This window comes from Leucoraja erinacea, chromosome 14, assembly GCF_028641065.1.
Source record: "Leucoraja erinacea ecotype New England chromosome 14, Leri_hhj_1, whole genome shotgun sequence".
Classification (NCBI taxonomy): domain Eukaryota; kingdom Metazoa; phylum Chordata; class Chondrichthyes; order Rajiformes; family Rajidae; genus Leucoraja; species Leucoraja erinaceus.
In genome coordinates, this window is record NC_073390.1 from 18968839 (window position 1) to 18989670 (window position 20832).

At 43.5% G+C, this 20832-nt stretch overlaps 1 protein-coding gene across 2 annotated transcripts in view; it reads right to left on the reverse strand.

Moving 5' to 3' along the window:
- Positions 1 to 17033: 17033 nt before the first annotated feature.
- LOC129703334 (carboxypeptidase B-like) overlaps positions 17034 to 20832 on the reverse strand; it is a 29818-nt gene continuing 26019 nt past the window's right edge. For both annotated transcript variants that reach the window (XM_055645700.1, XM_055645701.1), the window contains one exon: positions 17034 to 19372. In XM_055645700.1, the coding sequence (XP_055501675.1) occupies positions 19185 to 19372 (188 nt within the window). In that variant the 3' untranslated portion in view covers positions 17034 to 19184. The remainder of the gene's footprint in view (positions 19373 to 20832) is intronic.

Sequence of the window (20832 nt, forward strand, 5' to 3'; positions counted from 1 at the left end):
TTATCATTTAAAAATAAATTGGATAGTTATATGGATGGGAAGGGAATGGAGGGTTATGGTCTGAGCGCAGGTATATGGGACTAGGGGAGATTATGTGTTTCGGCACGGACTAGAAGGGTCGAGATGGCCTGTTTCCGTGCTGTAATTGTTATATATGGTTATATGGTTATATGGTTAAACCAAAGATAGACACAAAATGTTGGAGTAACTCGGCAGGACGGGCAGCATCTCTGGAATGGGTGACGCTTTGGGTCGAGACAACTGAAGAAGGGTCTCAACCTGAAATGTCACCCATTCCTTCTGAGTTACTCCAGCTTTTTGTCCATGCCCGGTTCTTATTGTTCCTCTTTATCTCTTCATAGTTTTTTTCTTTTTACTTCTTCTTGTCTCCTCCTTCTGTCCCATCTGGAGGAGGTGATGGGCATGGCGTAAGTGCATGTAGGTCACAGGATAAACATGTCGGAAGGAACTGCAGATGCTGGTTTAAACCGAAGATCGACACAAAAAGCTGGAATAACTCAGCCGGACTGACAGCATCAACATCAGCATCAGCTTACTGCCTGTCCCGCTGAGTTACTCCAGCTTTTTGTGTCTATCACAGGATAAATGTCCCACCTTGAGGTTCTGTCTCCACTTCCTCCTTCATTCATCGAATTAATCCTGCTCCCCCCAACTCATCCTTGCTCCTCCAGTTCACAAACCCTTCACTCTCCAATTAGAAAATTAACTCCCCTTCATTCCCATCACTTTTCCCACCACACTCGATGTTCAGTTTGTCTTTTCTCGTCACTTAATTTTGGCATCACATACTTGTTTACCTTTGAACTCCGAGACTCAAGCCAGTGTGGCTTCCTGTTGCCCGAGTCAAACCAACATGTGAAGAGACCATGTTAGCAATCAATCAACATGGCCTTTCCTAAAGAAGGCTGATGTTGCCATAACCTCTCCCTACCTCCACCCTCCATAGACTTTACAACTTCTACCATACCTTCCCATCCGATTCCCCCAAAGCTTGCCTTGAGGGGTAGAAAATCACAGTATCCAGGCTTATAATGAATTTTCAACCCTGTGTCTGTCCCTATCAGAGAGTCATAGATCCATACAGCACTGAAACAGGCTCTTCGGCCCAACTTGTTCATAAAGAACAAGATGCCCCATCTAAATTAGTCCCATTTTATCTGCATTTCCCTATATCCATCTCAAGCTTTCCTATCCATGTACACGTTCAAATGTATTTTAAAATTCATTATTTTATCTGCCCCAACTATTTCCTCTGGCAGCTCGTCCATATATTAGCATTGTTACAAAATTATGAGATTTAAAAAATCAAGTCTGTAATTTATCCCATCAGATAAAGCATAAAAAGAAGTTTAATTTGGCACCTAATTCACTTTAATATCTCAAGTATTTAAAAAGTTATGGCCATTTTCATACTCGGAAATTAGCATCTTGTTCCCTATTGATTTTCTATGGACATAACAAAAAAGCTGTGATCGTGAACAGTCAAAAGCTCATAACCTTCTTAAAAATTAAGAAAACTGAATGAAACTTTAGTTATCATAGATTGAACCATTCTGAAACAAATATAAAATAATTACATTTAATGACATGAAATTAAAGCATATAATTAGTTAGTGTACCCACTAGTAGCTAAATTCAAACTTCATTACTAGATCTAAACATCTATCCATTTCTTAATAAATGATTAACATTTTTAATAGCCTAAGTGTCCAAATAATATTCACAAATAATTCACAATAAAACATGATTTTAAAATCTCAAGCCACATTAATTTATAGGCCAAATGGAAGGACACCGGTTCAATTGCTGTGAATTAAAGTCCATTCGCAATCAGCTTTCTAGTGGGATCCAGAACGCGCTGGTTTAGAATGGTGTCATTGCGGTAGATTTCTGCCCTCAAATGCCCAGAAAAATACTGGGAGGGTCGCCGTTGCAGGGCCCAAAATTAGCTACTCGCAATATTAAACTTTGTACAAAGTGATCTTAAGAAGCCCTTTTTAATGTAAAAATATACTGCTACCCTTCAGATTTCTGCTCTATAGACCCAGCTGGTTGCGAGCCGTCGGGGGTTTAGAGGTTAATTTTTAAACTACTATAGCACTTGGGAAAAACTCGTAAAACTAATAATAACTCATGTGAGGGAACCTACCAGCGAATTTTCATTAATATTTAACTAGGCTGAACAAACTCGATTTGAACAGCCTAGAGAAAATCGCGTTTTGAACCCGCCCCCCTCTAAACGGCGCCAAAATCGAGCACATGGGCTGGGGCAGATTTTCAGCGACGCTTCAGGTACGCTTTGCAACGTACCTACATATATCCACCAACCTCTACGTGACAAAGTTGCCCCTCAGGTTTATATTGAATCCTTCCCCTCTCACCTTAAACCTATGTCCTTTAGTTCTTGATTTCCCGACACTGGGTAAAGACTGTGCATTCACATCTATCTATTCCCCTCAAGATTTTATATACCTCCACAAGAACATCCCTCTACTTCCTTTGCTCCATAAAATAAAATCATAGTCCGCCCAATCTCTCACAATAACAACAGCTGGGTCTTGTTTATTCATGATTCTCTGACTCACAGGGAGAACCATAAAGTCTCAATTGCACAATCCTAACATTTACCACAGGGTTGTAGATAATAGTCCAAAATCTCTCGCTCCCAATTGCATGGTGGCATTCTAACAATGCATGGGAAGTAGATCTGGGTTTAGAGACATAGGTTCGGACGTTCATAAGACATAGGAGCAGAATTAGGCCATTCGACACATCGTGTCTGCTCGACCAATCAATCAAGGCTAAGCCATCTTTCCCTCTCAACTCCATTCTCCTGCCTTCTCCCTGTAACCTTTGACATCATTACTAATCAAGAACCGATCATTCTTCACTTTAAATATATCCAATGACATGGCCTCCACAGTCGTCCGTGGCAATGACTTCCACAGGCTTTTCATCTTCTCCAGCCATGTTTTTTTGGAGCAGAACTTCCTAAAAAAGTGAGACAGGGGAACATTCCCTGTGCAGAACCCCATTTCCCATCCCAAGGCAAGGAACCCTGTTTGCCTATCTGTGGTTTGCTTCATGTTGTACTTTCCAGATATTTGTACTTGCAGAGGTGGAGTTTCCATCCTGTGGTTCAATGTTTGGGCTGTGTTATATGGGCTGTGTTACAAGTACAACACAGGTCTCCAAACCACTCTTAGAATTCAGAACTATGGATAGGAAAGGTTTCCATAACAACATTTGGACTGTATACAAACAAAGTTTGGATTGAGTGTGTGTACACATACATCAATAAGAATGAAAGGACAGTGTACTACAAACAACATTTAAAAGATATTTGGACAGGAATGTGGATAGAAAAGGTTTAGAGAACTATGTGCCTAACATGGGCAGGTGGGGCTAGTGTAGATAGGGTGTCTTGGTTAGCATGGGCAAATTGGGGCAAAGGGCCTGTTTCGGTACTATATGATTCTCACTTATCATCACTGCCTATTAAATGTTATTTAATCTTACAACCACCTTATATTATGCTCGAGTAGCTTGCAATCCAAAAATATTAACACTGAATTCTCCAATTTTAGATAACTAATCTACAAACCCCCCCACCTCTCCTTGTTCCCCATTGTGCCCCATCTGGGTGCGCACCTATATTTTCGCCCTTCCCCATTCTCCCCATCCCCTTCCACCTACATTTCTTCCTCCAGCTTCACATTCCATGCCTCTTCATGCTTCATCTCATTACCTTTTTATCTTTTCATCTCTGGCCTTAGTCCAACCATTTGCCAATCAATACCCCCCTCACCTGTATCCACCTATCACTTGCCAGGCTTTGTCCCACCTCCACCTTTCTTCCATCTTTCTCCCCCAATCTACAATCAGTCTGAGGAAGGGTCCCGACCCGAAATGTCACCTATCCATGTTCTCCAGAGATACTAGCTGAGTTACTCCGCATTGTATGTCTTTGTCTACATTATATTTAAGGATGATCTTGTTTCCTTACTCATTGGGGGATAATATACCTGTAAGTGCTACAATAAAATAAACTACTCAAAAAATCCTTTGTTTCAAATCATTCAGCAAATTAATCCGCATTAAACCATTCTGTCGGGCCTATTGACCTGTCTTGCTTTTTTCCATTCTTTCATTGGAGTACTTTGTTCAATTAAGTATATTTCAAGAACAATTTTACACCATAAATAAAGAACATATAATACGAATTTTAGACATTTGATCCTGAGAGTTACATAACACAAAGAAACAAATCTACATTTGAGCACTCTGAGTTTAGTATGTTTCAAAAGGTACCCTTACAAATGAAAGGGCAATTTAATAGTAAGATTAAACGAGAACTTACCAGTTTGAAGTTTGATCTTGATTTTATGAGGAGTTACGATGAGCGATTACGTGAAGAAGGGCCGTCCGTCTGCGTGCGCGTCAATCTTCAAAGCAGCGGTGTTAAATCACAGATAAAAAAGAAGACCTGTGAATAGTAAGATTGTGAAAAACTTGAACTTCCATATGACCTTGATAATATGAGGGTGGGAGCGGTGGGCACGTAATCGCTCATCGTAACTCCTCATAAAATCAAGATCAAACTTCAAACTGGTAAGTTCTCGTTTAATCTTACAATTTTACTTCGGAGTCACGTGAGTGACTACGTGAAGATTTCAAATCTCTGTGATTTTACGCCGGTTACGAATCCAAGCGTCACACACTGAATGGATTGACCATGGATGCGTGTAATCATTAAAGCATTCAGACATTACGTAGTTAAGTAAAGAAACTGATGCTTTAAATGAAAGAAAAGTTTTTTAAAAAGTTACCCTTCCCAACCTTGGGGGGAAACTAAGGGACAGAACTTAAAATGGTATGTGCAAACACCCCCAGTCCGGTTATGGGTGTTTTATAAAAACCGGTGGACCGTTATTTCATTCGTCCATCCTGCAGCCACTAGGATGTCATTAAGGGGCACGTCCATAGCTCTTGCTGCCGACATAGATGCAGCCCTGGTGGAGTGAGATTTAAGGATATAAATGTTCACTCCTGCTACCGCCATTGCCTCCTTTGACCATCTGGAGATGGTTTGAGTTGATACCTTCTGGTGTGATTTTTTTTATGGCTGATGAGGACCGATTGTTCTGAGCCTCTGAGGTTCTCCGTAACTCTCAGATAGTGGTGTTAGTATGTTACCACACACACAACCGTTGGTCCTCTGGATATGCCAAGAACTGGATCTCCATCCCTGGCATTCCTGGCCTGCTCTGTTTTATCAGGTTCCTGATTAGGAATGTTATGTTGTTCATATTGGTGGTCATGTAGTCCAACTGTAGCGTTTGCAGTGTCTGGACTCTTTGTCAGCATACCACCTTCAGGGCTAGTTATAGGCGGTCCCCACTGTCAAAGTAGGGTTAGTACCACGCTCACATCTCATGTGTCCGTGTAGCTTGGCCTTGGAGGTATTAAGTTGTAAATTCCCTTCATGAATTTTGTTGTAAAGGGATGCGTTCCTATCGACCCGTGCCCTGCTTCCAGCATCAGATAGGAGGAGAGTGCGCCTCTGGCACTATAGATTACACTATAACTTTGTTTATAGTTATGGTACAGAGTTGATAGGAACTCTAAGACATCCGTTATCCAAACTGTGTTGTATTTGTTCGGACAGTCCTATGCCTTGAAATGGCCTCCTCAGAATCTGCAGACCAACAAGTTAATACGTTCGTGTAGTGGATGATTACTCCCTGTAACTGGGTTCACTTGGAGGTCCCTGCTCTTGGGCACAGCCATAACTGGCTGGAGTATAGTTCCCAAATTTTTTGGGAACCAGGCTTGAGTAGGCCAATCTGGCACTACCAATATGCCTGTGGCTTAGTCTTGCTTGATTTTGGTCAAGCATCGGTTTGTGAGACAAATTTGCGGAAAGTATACATAAACAATCCTCCCCAATTGAGGGAGGAAGCATCCACTGCCTTTGCTCCTGGATCCTGCTTTGCAGGACACATATCTGGGTAACTGATGGTTAGTCTAGATGCAAACAGATCAATATCTGGTATGCCAAATCGTGTAGTTATTTTGTTAAATACTGTCTGATTCAACATCCATTTTTCTGTGTTGTTATTAAACATTCATGATCCAGCATCTGTCAACGCGTTATATCTACCTCGTAGATTTCCCAAATATTCCTCTTGATGCACCAGTGCCAAATGAGGTTCAACAAACTGTCGTAAGATACAGATTTTACACCACCCTTGTTAATGGATATGTGCCACCGCAGTGGTGTTATCAATCTGAATTTGAACAAGCACCGGTTGCATATTGCTACAGAGAACCTTGAGTCCAAATTGTGCCCCCAACAATTCTGGGTAATTGATTCCATGTGTTGGGGAATTACAGACTCCTGCTCATTCCATCTGCCCCCACAGCTCTAGACTGTGTTTGTGACTCCCCATCCTTAGCCGCTTGCATAGGTCTGAAGAACCCTCGATGGCTTTCAAGCAAAATTTACCTTGAGCTTTCTCACGTTCCTTATCCACCATAGTTATTGAACAATGGCCTTTGCTGGCAATCCATAGTTTTGCCAATTTGGCCTGCATGGAATCTGAGTGTTCGTTCCTTTGCTAGCTGTAAATTCTGGTAATGCAAAGGCCCGTACGTTCTGCTGGAAATGCAGCTACTATTTGCCAATTACACTCGCTGTTTGCCTGATAGATGGCTAGTATTTGACTATCAGGTCATAGCAGGCTTGATAAATATAGTAATTTGCCCCTAGGCAAAGTCACCAACATATTTACTGTTTTTGATAGTAAATTCTAGGTAATCAATTACCCTTGTAGGTGTCAATTTTGATTTAACTGGATGGATGAGGTAACCAATTCTATCAAACAGGGTTTTGGTTTGCTATGACTGATGCTTCTGCCAATTCTTGGTGACTCCAAAATGAAATTGTCCAAATATGCCATTACTATGTGGCTCTGAGAACTTTGTAGACCCAGAATTGGTTTCCGTAGTTTAGTCAATAGTCTAGGAGCTGATGTCAACCCATTTGGCAGATCCATGCCATCCAGTTAAACTTCAAATATCTCCTGTTCTTAGTGAATAGACACCGAATAGTATGCATCTTTGAGGTCGATGCATGCCATGTGACCATTTTATAGGAAGCTCCTATAAAACAGTAGTTAGACCGTAACAAAAATTATTGTTTCTAAACGTCTGTACTGCACAAATGAGTTAAACCTGGATGAAGTGACATCCTCCATCTGTCACATGTCCTGAATGGCAATCCTGCCCAAAAATACTGGGCCTGCCTCAAAGACAACTCCAGTCCAAGTTCCAAGTCTGCTTGGAACCTATGTGTGTTGTGCAGTAAAAATAATCACAAGAGTAAATTACCAACATGTAACTGGTCCACAATCCCTTGTTTCAGTAAACCCAGACCCACCTACCTCCATGGCTACCGGTGGTCTTGTGGTAAGCACAAAGGCTCCTGATGTGGATTCCTTTTCTCTCCTTGATTGGGAGTAGGGCTGGTAGGGAGTGTGGATTCCATGTTTCTCCTGACCTCTGCTTGGGTGTGGTCTGAAAACCCTCATCATACTGAGCCTGCCTTGTAGGACAATTCTGGCCATTATTTTGAGTCTGCCTTGAAAGACGACTCTGATCATATTTCCGTGGCCAGCTTTCAAGCTACCACTGGATTCAGTGAACCGCTTACCCCCTATGGAGGTGTGGGTTGTGTTGTCGCCTACTGATGATTTGCTTGTCGTTGGTACCTTGATTGGTCCGACAGTTTTTGCTTCGTTCTTCTGGTCTTACCTGAAGAGAGGATTCGGCGGCTGATAGCGCTCCCTTGCCGGCATTGTAGCGTGCGGATATTCTGCCAACTGCTGGCTCTCCACTGAGAGTGCGCTAATGTCGGGAACAAGACCGTCGCCCGCTACTTGGAATGCTGTGGTCTTCGGCAGCCGACATCCCGGCGGGCCGTCTCCTTGACATCATGGGCTCTGAAAACTACAAAAAAGCTTCAAGCCCGAAAGAACGCAGGTAAGTAGTTCAACTCTCCTTACCTGCTCATCCCAACGGCTGGGAGGACACAGTGCCTGCCAGAACGTCGTGCGTGTTGCGTTCAGGCATAATGACGCGCACGCAGACGGACGGCCCTTCTTCACGTAGTCACTCACGTGACTCCGAAGTAAAATCTCTGTCTCATCTTACTGGTAGATTATCTTGTTTGAGTAATATATAACAAGAGAAAAAAAATGTATTAACAGCTTCAATAACTTCAATGATATTCAATGAGTCATTGTCATATGTACCGAGGTACAGTGACATTCTTTGTTTTGCTTATAATCCAGTCAAATCATATCGTAGACAATCATAGATAAGCACAAAAGTGCAATGACTGTAGTGTAATAGTAGACTTCACCGAGACAGTACACAAAGAGTTGCTGCGTTTCCAGCACAAACGAGACTTCAAAGTTGTTAAGAGTACAGTCTGCCGCCATCGCCAACTCCCTCCACTCTCGTCACTTCTTGGTCTTCAGGGTCGAGCAGGAGATGAGACTCGGATGATACCAGGTGGGTTCCCAGTTCCGCAGCAGGACAACCAGACCTGCTGTCGGAGCGTGCCCACAGCTCACCGGAAGCTCCTGCCATGATCATGAGAATTAATACAGGGAAGACTGCTGGTACACCAGTTAAATCAGATGAATAGGCCAGTATCCAGAGCCAGGATTAGCAATCCAGGGACCTGAGTTCAAATCCCACCACAACAATGAAGAATTTAAATACACTATATGTTTTGCAATTCTGGAGAACAGCAAGTAGTAATGATGACTACAAAAACAACTGGAGTGTTGTGAAAGCCCATCTGTTTCATTAATGTTCTCATAGGAGGAAATGAGCCATCCTTAACTAGCCTGTGGGCAGCACGGTGTCACAACGGTAGTTGCAGCCTTTGAGCCAGAGACCCAGGTTGGATCCTGACTACGGGTGCTGCCTGTAAGGAATTTGTGCATTCTCCCTGTGACCACATGGATTTTTTTCCAGATGCTTCCTCCCACACGCCAAAGACATACAGCTTTGTATATTACTTCACTTCTGTAACTTGTAAATTGTCCCTAGTATGTGGGATAATGCTAGTGTACTGGGTGATCACTGGTTTGTGCATACTCGGTGGGCCGAAGCTCCTGTTTCCATGCTATTTTTCTTAAGTCTAAAGTCTTAAGCATATGTGCGTAATGATATGCTGCACATGTTATACTACACTGTGGTTGCAAGTGTTATTTTCTACGCGGTTGTCTGCTGGGGCAACAGCATTAGTGCAAAAAACAACAAGAAGCTGGACAAACTGGTTAAACGAGCTAGCTCAGTGCTGGAGGGGAGAGTAGACTCTGGGATGGATGTGCTTGAGAGGCGTATGAGGTACAAGGTGCAGGTCACCCTAGAAAACCCCGGGCATCCCCTCCATGTAATTCTGGAGAGTCAAAAGAGCACTCGGAACAACAACCGGCTCCTCTCCCTGCCCTGTAGAACGGAGCGGTTCAGGAGATCCTTCACCCCTGCAGCCATTAGATTTCATAATTTGGACCGCTAGGCTGTAGGGGGAGGCATTTTTGCATTTTTTAATTTTTAATTGTTAATTTTTGGTCTACTTAAGTATTTACTGCTCTCAGGAAGTGTCCACAGTGTATTTTATGTATTTTCTGTCTGCGTTCGTTTTGAATCTGTGGGTTTGTTGGTTGGGGGCTTCTGGACATCTGAATTTCCCTGAGGGGATCAATAAAGTATTTTTGAAGGGCCGAATGGCCTACTCCTGCACCTATTTTCTATGTTTCTATGTTTCTATCATTATTATTATTATTATTATTATTATTATTATTATTATTATTGCCTGGCCTATGTTGACTCCAGAACTGCAGCAAGGATTTAATTGCCCTCTGGAATTGTCCAGGAATTTGCCCAGTTGCGCCATTACATCTAGACAACAGGCAGCAGTTTAACAAGATAGTTTACTTCTTAACCTTCTCAACAGCAATTTAGAATGGGCAACAGATGCTGGTCTTGCCAGTGACGCTGTATCCTGAAAAATGAATAATTATTTTTTAAAAGATGATTGGAATCATGGCACTTTCTGGAGAATTGGAAATGGTGTTTCTCTCTAAGGTTCAGATAGCTTTTGAGCTAAACACAAAGTGTTGGAGTAATTCAGTGGGACAGACGGCATCTGTGGAGGGACTTCTTCAGACTCAGGGTCCTGACCCAAAACACTGTCTGTCCATTTTCTCCACAGATGTTGCCTAAGTTACTCCGGTACTTTGTGTTTTGCCCATAATTCTAGCACCTGCAGTTCCTTGTGTCTCAGAATCTGAAGAAGGGTTCCGATCCAAAACATTGCCTGGCCATTCCATCCACAGATGCTGCCTGACCCGCTGATTTACTCCAGCACTTTGTGTTTTGCTCAAGATTATAGCATCTTCAGTCCCTTGTGGCTCTAAGATACCTTTTGCCCAGTTGGTTCTATTTCTGTTTACATATAACATTTTTGGAGGTTAGCAATATGTAGGCTATCACCTTAACACTAACAGTGCCTTAATCTCTGAATGTGGATGGATCCTTTAAGAAAGTGGAGGTGTGAGCTGAGGTCTTCCTTGTTTAGTGAACCACCAATGCTTGGACACTGGACAATGTGTGATCCTTTCACAATCCGACTGATGAAATGTCTCACACTCTGTGCACCCTCCTCTCATGCTACTGATTGTCTCTCACAAATGGAGACCTTGATGACAGCTTTGGAGCTTCTCCTTTGCTTCAAATACTCCACTGCGTCCTGGCGTCCCCATAAGTTCATAAATCATAGGAACAGAATTAGGCCATTCGGCCCATTGAATCTGCTCTGCCATTCAACTATGGCTGATCTGACTTTTCTTCTTGACCCCATTCTCCTGCCTTCTCCCCCTAGCCTTTGACGCCATTACTAAATAAGAACCTATTAACCTCTGGTTTAAAAATACTCATTGACTACTTGGCATCAGTGGCAATGAATTCCATAGATTCACCACTCTCTGGCTAAAAATATTCCTCCTCATCTCCTTTCTAAAGGTACGTCCTTTTACTCTGAGGCTGTACCCTCTGGTCCGAGACTCTCCCACAACTAGAAACATCCTTTCCACCTCTAAGGTTTTCATTATTTGGTACATTTCAATGAGATCCCGCCTCAGACCACTGATATCACTTATTTTTTAATATACTCATTGCCTAAGAAATGACTGACATTAGTCGTCCTACTAGATCCACTGTTCGCATCCTTGTAACCCTTCACTATCACCTCTTCACCAGCCAACAATGGGTCAGTATGGGCTCCACCCTCCCTTGGTTGTCTGTTGCCGGCCCTGCTTTGTTCTGGCCTTTTCTTAACTCCAGTTAACTCCCTTCTGCTTTCAGTTTGAAGAAAGGTCCCCACCCAAACGTCACCCATCTTTTTTTTCTCCAGAGATGCTACATTAACCCACTGAGGTACTTGAGCACTTTGTGTCTATCTTCAGCTTAGACCAGCATCTGCAGTTCCTTTCTACACACACACACACACACACAAGCTGCACAACAGCAAAGATTCACAACTTTATTTTCTTCAGCTTCCTTTCCCAAAGACTACATAAGTTTCAGGAGATGGAAATTGATCCAAGAGAACAGCTAAAACTTGTTTGTGGCAGAATTCAAAGGCCGTTGAACACTTTAGGTCTATTGGTTATTTGTTGTTAACTGGCTGCTATTTTATGATGGAGTATTCAGATGCATTTCTTTACACAAGGATTAGGTGACGGTTATTCATTTAATATTTTAGCCTCTTCACACACTCAAGACTTTCCCAAGCAGGGTAGAAATAGTCATAGAGTCTTACAGCGTGGAAACAGGCCCTTCGGCCCAACTTGTCCACATTGACCAACATGTCCCATCTCTCTAAAGCTAACATCATAAGGTTAGCCCAACCTCATTGTTTATTCAATAACCAATACATGATGACAAAATAAATTTCTAGATTTTCCCTCCCACATGATAGGACAAGGGAGCTGTTGTGTGTAAATCCTGCAGTTGGTCTTTCTTGAATGACTCATTGAGTCATACAGCACAGGAACAGGCCTTTTGGCCCAGTTCGTCCACAATGCCCCCTCTACACTAGTCCCATTTCCCCATATTTGGCCCATCCATGTACTTGTCCTATCCATGTACCTGTCTAAATGTTTCTTAAACGTTGCGATAGTACTTGCCTCAACTACCTCCTTCGGCTGTTCATTCCATACACCTAGCACCCTTTGCATGAAAAAGTTACTCCTCAAGTTCCTATTAAATCTTTTCCCCTCATTTTAAACCTATGGTTCTCGATTGCCCTACTCTGGGTAAGAAACTCTGTGCATCTAGCTGATCTATTCCTCTCATCGAATCCTCTCTCAAATCTGAGAGAGAAATCCAGTGTATAACTGTAGGATTGTTAATCTACTACTACAACGTTTGATGACGCAGTGTTACTGCTTCGTCCTGGGGCAGAGTTTTATTCATGGGAGCTGGTCTTGGAGGGGAGGATACTCCTCAAACTGCAGAGAATCTTGGACAACACAGCACACCCCCTCCAAACCCCAAAATATTACCTGCACCTGGTGACTTGGTTAAAGATGATCCAGTCAGCTAATCGTAAAACCTTAGCTCTCATTCTCAGTCTCTTATGTGGCCTCAGTGATGTGCTTTTGCTCAGTACTGTGGTAATGGAATTATACCTTAACCAGGGTTTTTACTTTAATGTCATGTGACCCTGCCATGCTGATCCACACTACCTATTTCCTTTATATTTTGCAGAGCTAATATAACTGAGGTGAATTAAAAGATTTGCCCTTTTCATAGGTACCCATGTAATACTCCTGTTCAGTAATGTTCAGTCTGAAGAAGGGTACTGATTGTGGATGATCAGCCACGATCATATTGAATAGTGGTGCTGGCTCGAAAGGCCGAATGGCCTACTGCACCTATTGTCTATGTATCTATACTGCCTGTCCCGCTGAGTTACTCCAGCATTTTGTGTCTACCTTCGATTTAAACCAGCATCTGCAGTTCTTTCCTATACATGTAATGCTCCCCTTGGGGTATCAAATGAAAATTATTTTAGACATTTAGGCAATTAGGAGATTGAGATGGGATAAGTGGGGTGTAATTGAATGGGAGGGGCGTTGAGGAGTGAGTGGAGTGGAATGGATGGAATGGCACAGCATGGATACAGGCCCTTCCATTTTCGAGTCCACGCCAACCATTGATCACCCACTCATTGTAGTTCTATTCTATCCCACTTTTACATCCACTCCCCACACACCAGGGGCAATTACGGAGGCTATTTAACCTACAAAACTGCACATGCTTTGGACGTGGGAGAAAAGCGGAGCTCCAGAGGAAAGTCAGGGGGAACAGACAAACTCCACACAGACAGCACCGACAGTTAGGATCGAACCCAGGTGGCTGATTCTGTGAGGCAGAAGCTCTATCAGCTGTGCCATCGAGCCGCCCATTTCATATTGAGTTTCACTGATTTGTGATAGCACCGAATACGAATATCTGTTTGGTTCCTTTCTCAGTGGAACCAGATAGATGGAGCTGAATATAGTTGGTTACTACTCAATACTAGTCTCTAGGAACCAATTTCACCCTAGTATTGGTTCTGGTTAATGGACTGACATCTTTAATCAAAGGGTGTGGAGTTCATTGACACAGACACCTGTGGAGGCCAAGTTATTGGGTATATTTAAGGTGGAGATAAGCAGGTTCTTAATTAGTAAGGGTGCCAGGGGTTATGGGGAGATGGCAGCAGAATGGGGTTGAAAGGGAAAGATGGGACAGCCATGATTGAATGGCAGAGTAGATTTGATGGGCTGAATGGTGTAGTTCTGCCCCTATGAACTTATCCACATGAACTGATAATGTTGTACAGCTTGTGTGAATGAAGTCATAGAGTTATACCCATCTTCGGCCCAACCCCTCCATTGCCGACCAAGACGCCTATCTAAGCTAGTCCTCTATGTAATTGCCCTTTATCCACCGACTAGTGATTAGCCACAACAGTCAGCCAATAAGGGAATCAAGAACAAAAGGACTTAGGTTTAATGGGAGAGGGGCAAGATTCAAAAGGAACCTGAAGGGCACCATTTTCACACAGAGGGTGGTAAGTATATGGAATGAGCTGCCAGAGGAAGCAGTAGTTGAGGCAGGTACTAAACCAACATTTAAAAGACATTTGGAGTTCCGCATGAGTCGGTGCTGGGGCCGCTACTCTTCACTCAGTATATTAATGCTTTGGACAAGGGGATTGAGGTTTTTTTGGCCAAGTTTGCAGATGATTGGAAAATCGGTGTAGGGACAGGTAGTGTTAGAAAGCAGGGACACTGCTGAAGGACATGGACAGGTTGGGAGATTGGGCAGAGAAGTGGTAGATGGAAAAGAGTGTAGCAAAGTGTGGAGTCATGCATTTTGGTAATAGGAATAAAGGCGTAGACTACTTTCTAAATGGGGAGAGGATCCAGAAATCGGAGGTGCAAAGGGACTTGGGAGTGCTGGTACAGGATTCCCAAAAAGTTAATCTGTAAAGGGCTTGTCCCACTTGGCCGTCATTTGCGCGACCTCGTCGTCGCATTGAGATGCACGGGTAGCATGTGGGTGGCGCGGGACGATCGCATGGAGAACCGCGGAGGGGTATGGAGTTGCGCGCGGTATTGCGCGGCACTCCAGGATTTTGTAGTACACAAAATCTTCACGCGCCTCCGGCGTGACGTATCGCATACGCACGCTGATGTCCTGACCTCGTACGTGCAGTACTGTAGTATACAAATCAACTATCATGAATATCTTGATTGTACATGTTTTTGATGGTGGAATGTAGGTGCATTTGCGATGGAGTTGGAAATCAGAAAGTCCCCAGAGAATGTCATCTCTATTGAGTCATTTGCTTGTATACATGCAGGTGACATATTGCGATAGGCAGATCTGTGATGTTTGATGCTGATGAAAATTCAGTAAAAATTTGTGAATATTCTGACACTTGACATGCTATTTTATAGAGTTTTAAATATTTTGTTCAACGGGCAGCTGAACCGATAATTGAGGTTAATGTTAATGCAAGGTCAGGGAATCAAAGAACAATATTCGGTATTTTGCTTATACGCTGAGTCAGCTCTGATTATTTTACCAGTTTATTTATTTTTTGTTCCAGCTTCACTTACGACGTGTCAAGTTCTCATCATTTCGAACCCCCATCCCACACCCCCAATGGAACGCGCACAAGTCACTTAATTAATAGGTGTTTAGCCATTACCTCAGTGCGGGGAACCATCCGCAATACAGCGATTGGATCAATACCAATGTACTGAGCACGGAGCAATCATGTATATTCCGTGGGGGGGAAGGGAAGTGGAGGATGAAAACATAACAGCAAAGCGAACAATTTTCTGAATTACACCATAATTCGAAAGAAAATACAGTATTATGCATTAAACAATATTCCACAGGGTATTCAAATGATGTCTTGCGCTCCAGACGGCTGAGCTGATGCATGAAGACGCATGATGATGCACGCGACAGTCACTACCGGCCTATCGCGTAAATGACGGCCAAGTGGGACAGGCCCTTAAGTCAAATCAGTAGCAAAGAAAGCAAACTCAATGCTAGCATTTATTTCAAGAGGGCTTGTATACAAAAACAGGGATGTAATGTTGAGGATCTATAAGGCGCTGGTAAAGCCACATTTGGAATATTTTGAGCAATTCTAGGTATTATATGTGAGGAAGGATGTGTTGGCTCTGGAGAAGGTTCAGAGGAGGTTTACAAGAATGATCCCAGAAAATCCCAGGTCCCTCAGATCAGCCGACTTGGGGTTACTGAACATCCTGCGGTCTAGGCATAAATTCAGGGGCGACCGCGCCTTTGCAGTTGCAGCTCCTAGACTGTGGAACAGCATCCCTCTTCCCATCAGAACTGCCCCCTCCATCGACTCTTTTAAGTCGAGACTTAAAACTCATCTTTACTCTCAAGCCTTTCCTGACGTCCTCTGAGGGAGGGCTATATGTATGTATTTATGTACTTAATCTATGAACCAATGTTGTATAACGTTAGTACCTCCACCAATGTAAAGCACTTTGGTCAGCGAGAGTTGTTTTTTAAATGTGCTCTAGAAATAAAAGTGACTTGACTTGACAGAAATGAGTAACAGAAAACAATCTGGCAACACCAGGAAAACAAAAGAGCTCATTGTCGACTTCAGGAGGCACAGCACCGACTTAGTCCCCCTACACATCAACGGCGAGTGTGTGGAGAGGGTCAACACCTTCCGGTTTCTCGGCGTCCATATCGCTGCTGATATCTCCTGGACAGACAACACGACAGCGGTCATCAAGAAGGCTCAGCAGCGGCTGCACTTCCTGAGGGTCCTCAGGAAGCACAACCTGGACTCTAACCTGCTGCTGACCTTCTACCACTCGTCCATCGAGAGCCTGCTGACATACTGCATTACAGCATGGTATGGCAGCTGCACCATGGCAGACAGGGAGAGGCTTCAGAGGGTAACTAGGACAGCACAGAAGATCATTGGTTGCCCTCTCCCCTCCCTGATGGATATCTACACATCCCGCTGCCTTAGCAGGGCAAAGAAGATCATCAAAGACAGCTCCCATCCTGCGTTTGGACTGTTCGACCTGCTGCCCTCTGGAAGGCGCTATAGGTGCATCAAATCCAGGACAAATAGACTCAGAAACAGTTGCTTTCCGAAAATTATAACTACTCTTAATTCAAATTCACACATGCACTGACTTCACAGCCCAACACCCGGACTTCCATCTGTATATATGTATGTAGCGCCGCAGAATTGTGCACCTATCCCCCCCCCCCCCCCCCCCCCCCCCCCTTCTCCCCTTCTTTTTTTTGTTTTTTCTGTTTCTTGTTTTTTGTACTAAATTATATGTATGCACTGAGTACGAGCAGCTTTCAATTTCACTGTACATGTATAGTGACAATAAATGGCATATCTATCTATCTAAATGAGTAGGTTAACCTATGATGAGCGTTTTTCGGCTCGGGGCCTGTACTCGCTGGAGTTTCGAAGAATGAGAGGGGACCTCATTGAATAGTGAAAGGCTTGGATAGAGTGGATGTGGGGAGGATGTTTCCTATTAGTGGGAGAGTCTAGGACCAGAGATCATAGCTTCAGAATTAAAGGACATTGATTGATAGAATTTGATAGAATTTATTGCCACACAACCAGGGTCGGTGGAATTTTGGGTTGTCAGCAGCGGTACAATAATAAAGAACACACAACCACAATAAAAAAATATAACACAAACATCCACCACAGCATTCATCACTGTGGTGAAAGGCACAGAACTTGGCCAGACCTCCTCCATTTTCACCCGTGGTCGGGACCTCCACCCTCCGCAGCCGTTGCTGGTGGCGTCCGGATGGTAAGGGACAAAGTCAAAGGCAAGGTAAGACCAGTCCCCCCATACCACCCCCCACACAAAACACACCGAGAAACATCAAAAACATACTTTAAAACATACTAAAAATATAAAAAAAGTTGAAAAAACTAACGCGCATTCTATTAAAAAAACTAACTACATTCTTTTAGGAAGGAGATGAGGAGAAATTTATTTAGTCAGAAGATGGTGAATCTGTGGAATTCTTTGCCACAGAAGCCATGGAGGGCGTCAGTGGGTATTTTTGAAGGCAGAGATATATAGATTCTTGATTAATACAGGTATCAGATGTTATGGGGAGAAGGCAGGAGAATGGAGTTAGGAGGGAGAGTTCAATCAACCATGATTGTATGGCGGAGTACTCAATGGCCTGAACGGCCTGATTCTGCTCCTATCACTTATGTGCAAGACATATGGACATATCAGAAAGGATTAGAGGTAAATGTGGACAAATGGGCCTAGCTTAGATAGGCCTTTGGTTCCGCCAGCAGGAAGCCAAAAAGGATAGAGACCAGAGGAGAACCAAGTTATTATAATGCAGACATGGTGCCTGAATGTGCAGTGATAGGAAATATTCAAACAATTTTCAAGGGAATTAGACAAGCACTTAATAATAACAGCTTGCGTCAAAGAAAATTGAGGGTAATTGTATTACTCATTCAAAGAGCTGGCACAGACACTGTGAGCCTAATGTTTTTCTTCTGAACTCTATGATCTGATGAGGGAAAATTAAACCAAGGCAAATATTATCTAAATGGTGGCCGATTGGGAAAGGGGGAGATGCAGCGAGACCTGGGTGTCATGGTACACCAGTCATTGAAGGTAGGCATGCAGGTGCAGCAGGCAGTAAAGAAAGCGAATGGTATGTTAGCTTTCATTGCAAAAGGATTTGAGTATAGGAGCAGAGAGGTTCTACTGCAGTTGTACAGGGTCTTGGTGAGACCACACCTGGAGTATTGCGTACAGTTTTGGTCTCCAAATCTGAGGAAGGACATTATTGCCATAGAGGGAGTGCAGAGACGGTTCACCAGACTGATTCCTGGGATGTCAGGACTGTCTTATGAAGAAAGACTGGATAGACTTGGTTTATACTCTCTAGAATTTAGAAGACTGAGAGGGGATCTTATAGAAACTTACAAAATTCTTAAGGGGTTGGACAGGCTAGATGCAGGAGGATTGTTCCCAATGTTAGGGAAGTCCAGGACAAGGGGTCACAGCTTAAGGATAAAGGGGAAATCCTTTAAAACCGAGATGAGAAGAACTTTTTTCACACAGAGAGTGGTGAATCTCTGGAACTCTCTGCCACAGAGGGTAGTTGAGGCCACTTCATTGGCTATATTTAAGAGGGAGTTAGATGTGGCCCTTGTGGCTAAGGGGATCAGGGGGTATGGAGAGAAGGCAGGTACGGGATACTGAGTTGGATGATCAGCCATGATCATATTGAATGGCGGTGCAGGCTCGAAGGGCCGAATGGCCTACTCCTGCACCTAATTTCTATGTTTTCTATGTTTCTAAATGTTATCCTACTGAACCAGTGTATCCTTGATACTTTTCAAAGATGCATTAGTCATTTCCTCCAGCAAAATCAAAACTGCTTTTAAATCTAAACCTAAGCTTTAAAGTCACCCAATACCCATCTTTAACTTTGCCCTTTCTTTAAAAAGTTTAATATAGGTTGTCAAGAACATACTGGGTGATATGGTAGACTGCCAACATGGTCTCTTCACATGTTGGCTTGATCTGCGACTCAGGCAATAGGAAGCCATACACGCCCGTGTCACGGAGTTCAAAGGTAAATGAGTATTTGATGCCAAGATCGTAGGCCCAGTCATCTGAACCCCCAGACGCAAGATCTGATGGGAAAACACAATGATGCTGCTTTAGTACAACATAGTTTCTAAATCTGTCAACTTACACTTAAACAGTAAAAATACTTGGGAGGCACAAGAAACTGCAGATGCTGGAATCCCGAGAGAAACACAAAGTGCTGGAGAAATTTCATTGCCACAGTAGGATGTTTCCCCTAGTGGGAGAGTCTAGGACTAGAGGTCATAGCCTCAGAATTAAATGACGTTCCTTTAAGAAGGAGATGAGAAGGAATTTCTTTAGTCAGAGGGTGGTGAATCTGTGGAATTCATTGCCACGGACGGCTGTGGAGGGCAAGTCAATGGATATTTTTAAGGTGGAGACTGACAGATTCTTGATCAGTACGGGTGTCAGGGGTTATGGGGAGAAGGCAGGAGAATGGGGTAGAGAGGGAAAGATAGATCAGCCATGATTGAATGGTGGAGTAGACTTGATGGGCCAAATGGCCTAATTCTGCCCCTAGAACTTATGAACTCAGCGGTCAGGCAACAACTGGGGAGGGAAAAGGACAGGTGACGTTTTGGGTCAGAATCCTTCTTCAGGGATCCGGATGCAAAACTTCATCAACCCATTCCCTCCTCGGCTGCTGTGTAACCCACTGAGTTCCTCCAGCAATTTGTGTTTTGAGTGGTTGCCATGTAAGGCTAGGCAGGGGTTAGCAAAGTTATGAGCCGGCCTAATTAACGTATTGGGATGACAATGGTATCAACAATGTTCCATGGTGTATAATTTGGGTGAGTAATCAACAGATGGGGAGATATAAAGTTTCTTCTATTACACCACAGTGGAATTTGTTTCCAACCACTTAGCAAGAGTTACCCAATTCCTGGAGGTTGGAAACAAAATAAAGGCTGTACTTAGCTATACGGTGACTCAGCAGTTAGTGCCACTCACTAACATCTCCAGCAGCCCTGGTTCGATCCTGACCTCTGGTTCTATCTGTAGGAGGTTTGCACGTGCTTCCTCTGACTGCAGGTGTTTCTCTCTGGGAGGCTCAAGTGACCAGTCACTTCCCAAAAATTAGGGAGTTGGTTGGTCAATTGGCCAGCATTGGTGATGGGTGGTAGAAGAATCAGGGAGAGAGCTTGATGGGAATGCAAGAGGGAATAATGGGAATAGTATAGATGAGAGCTATGGAGACATAACTCACAAACAACATGGAAACAAGCCCTCGATCCCACTGAGTTTGCACTGACCATCTACATCCAATCTACAGTTTAGTTTAGTTCAGTTCAGAGATACAGCATGAAAACAGGCCCTTCGGCCCACCAAGGCCATACCAACCAATGATCACCTATACATTGGTTTTACCCTACACACTAGGGACAATTTACAGAAGCCAACTAACCTACAAATGAGCACGCCTTTGGAATGTGGGAGGAAACCGGAGCACCCAGAGAAAACCCACGGGTCACAGGGAGATCGGTAGTCAGGATCGAACCCAGGT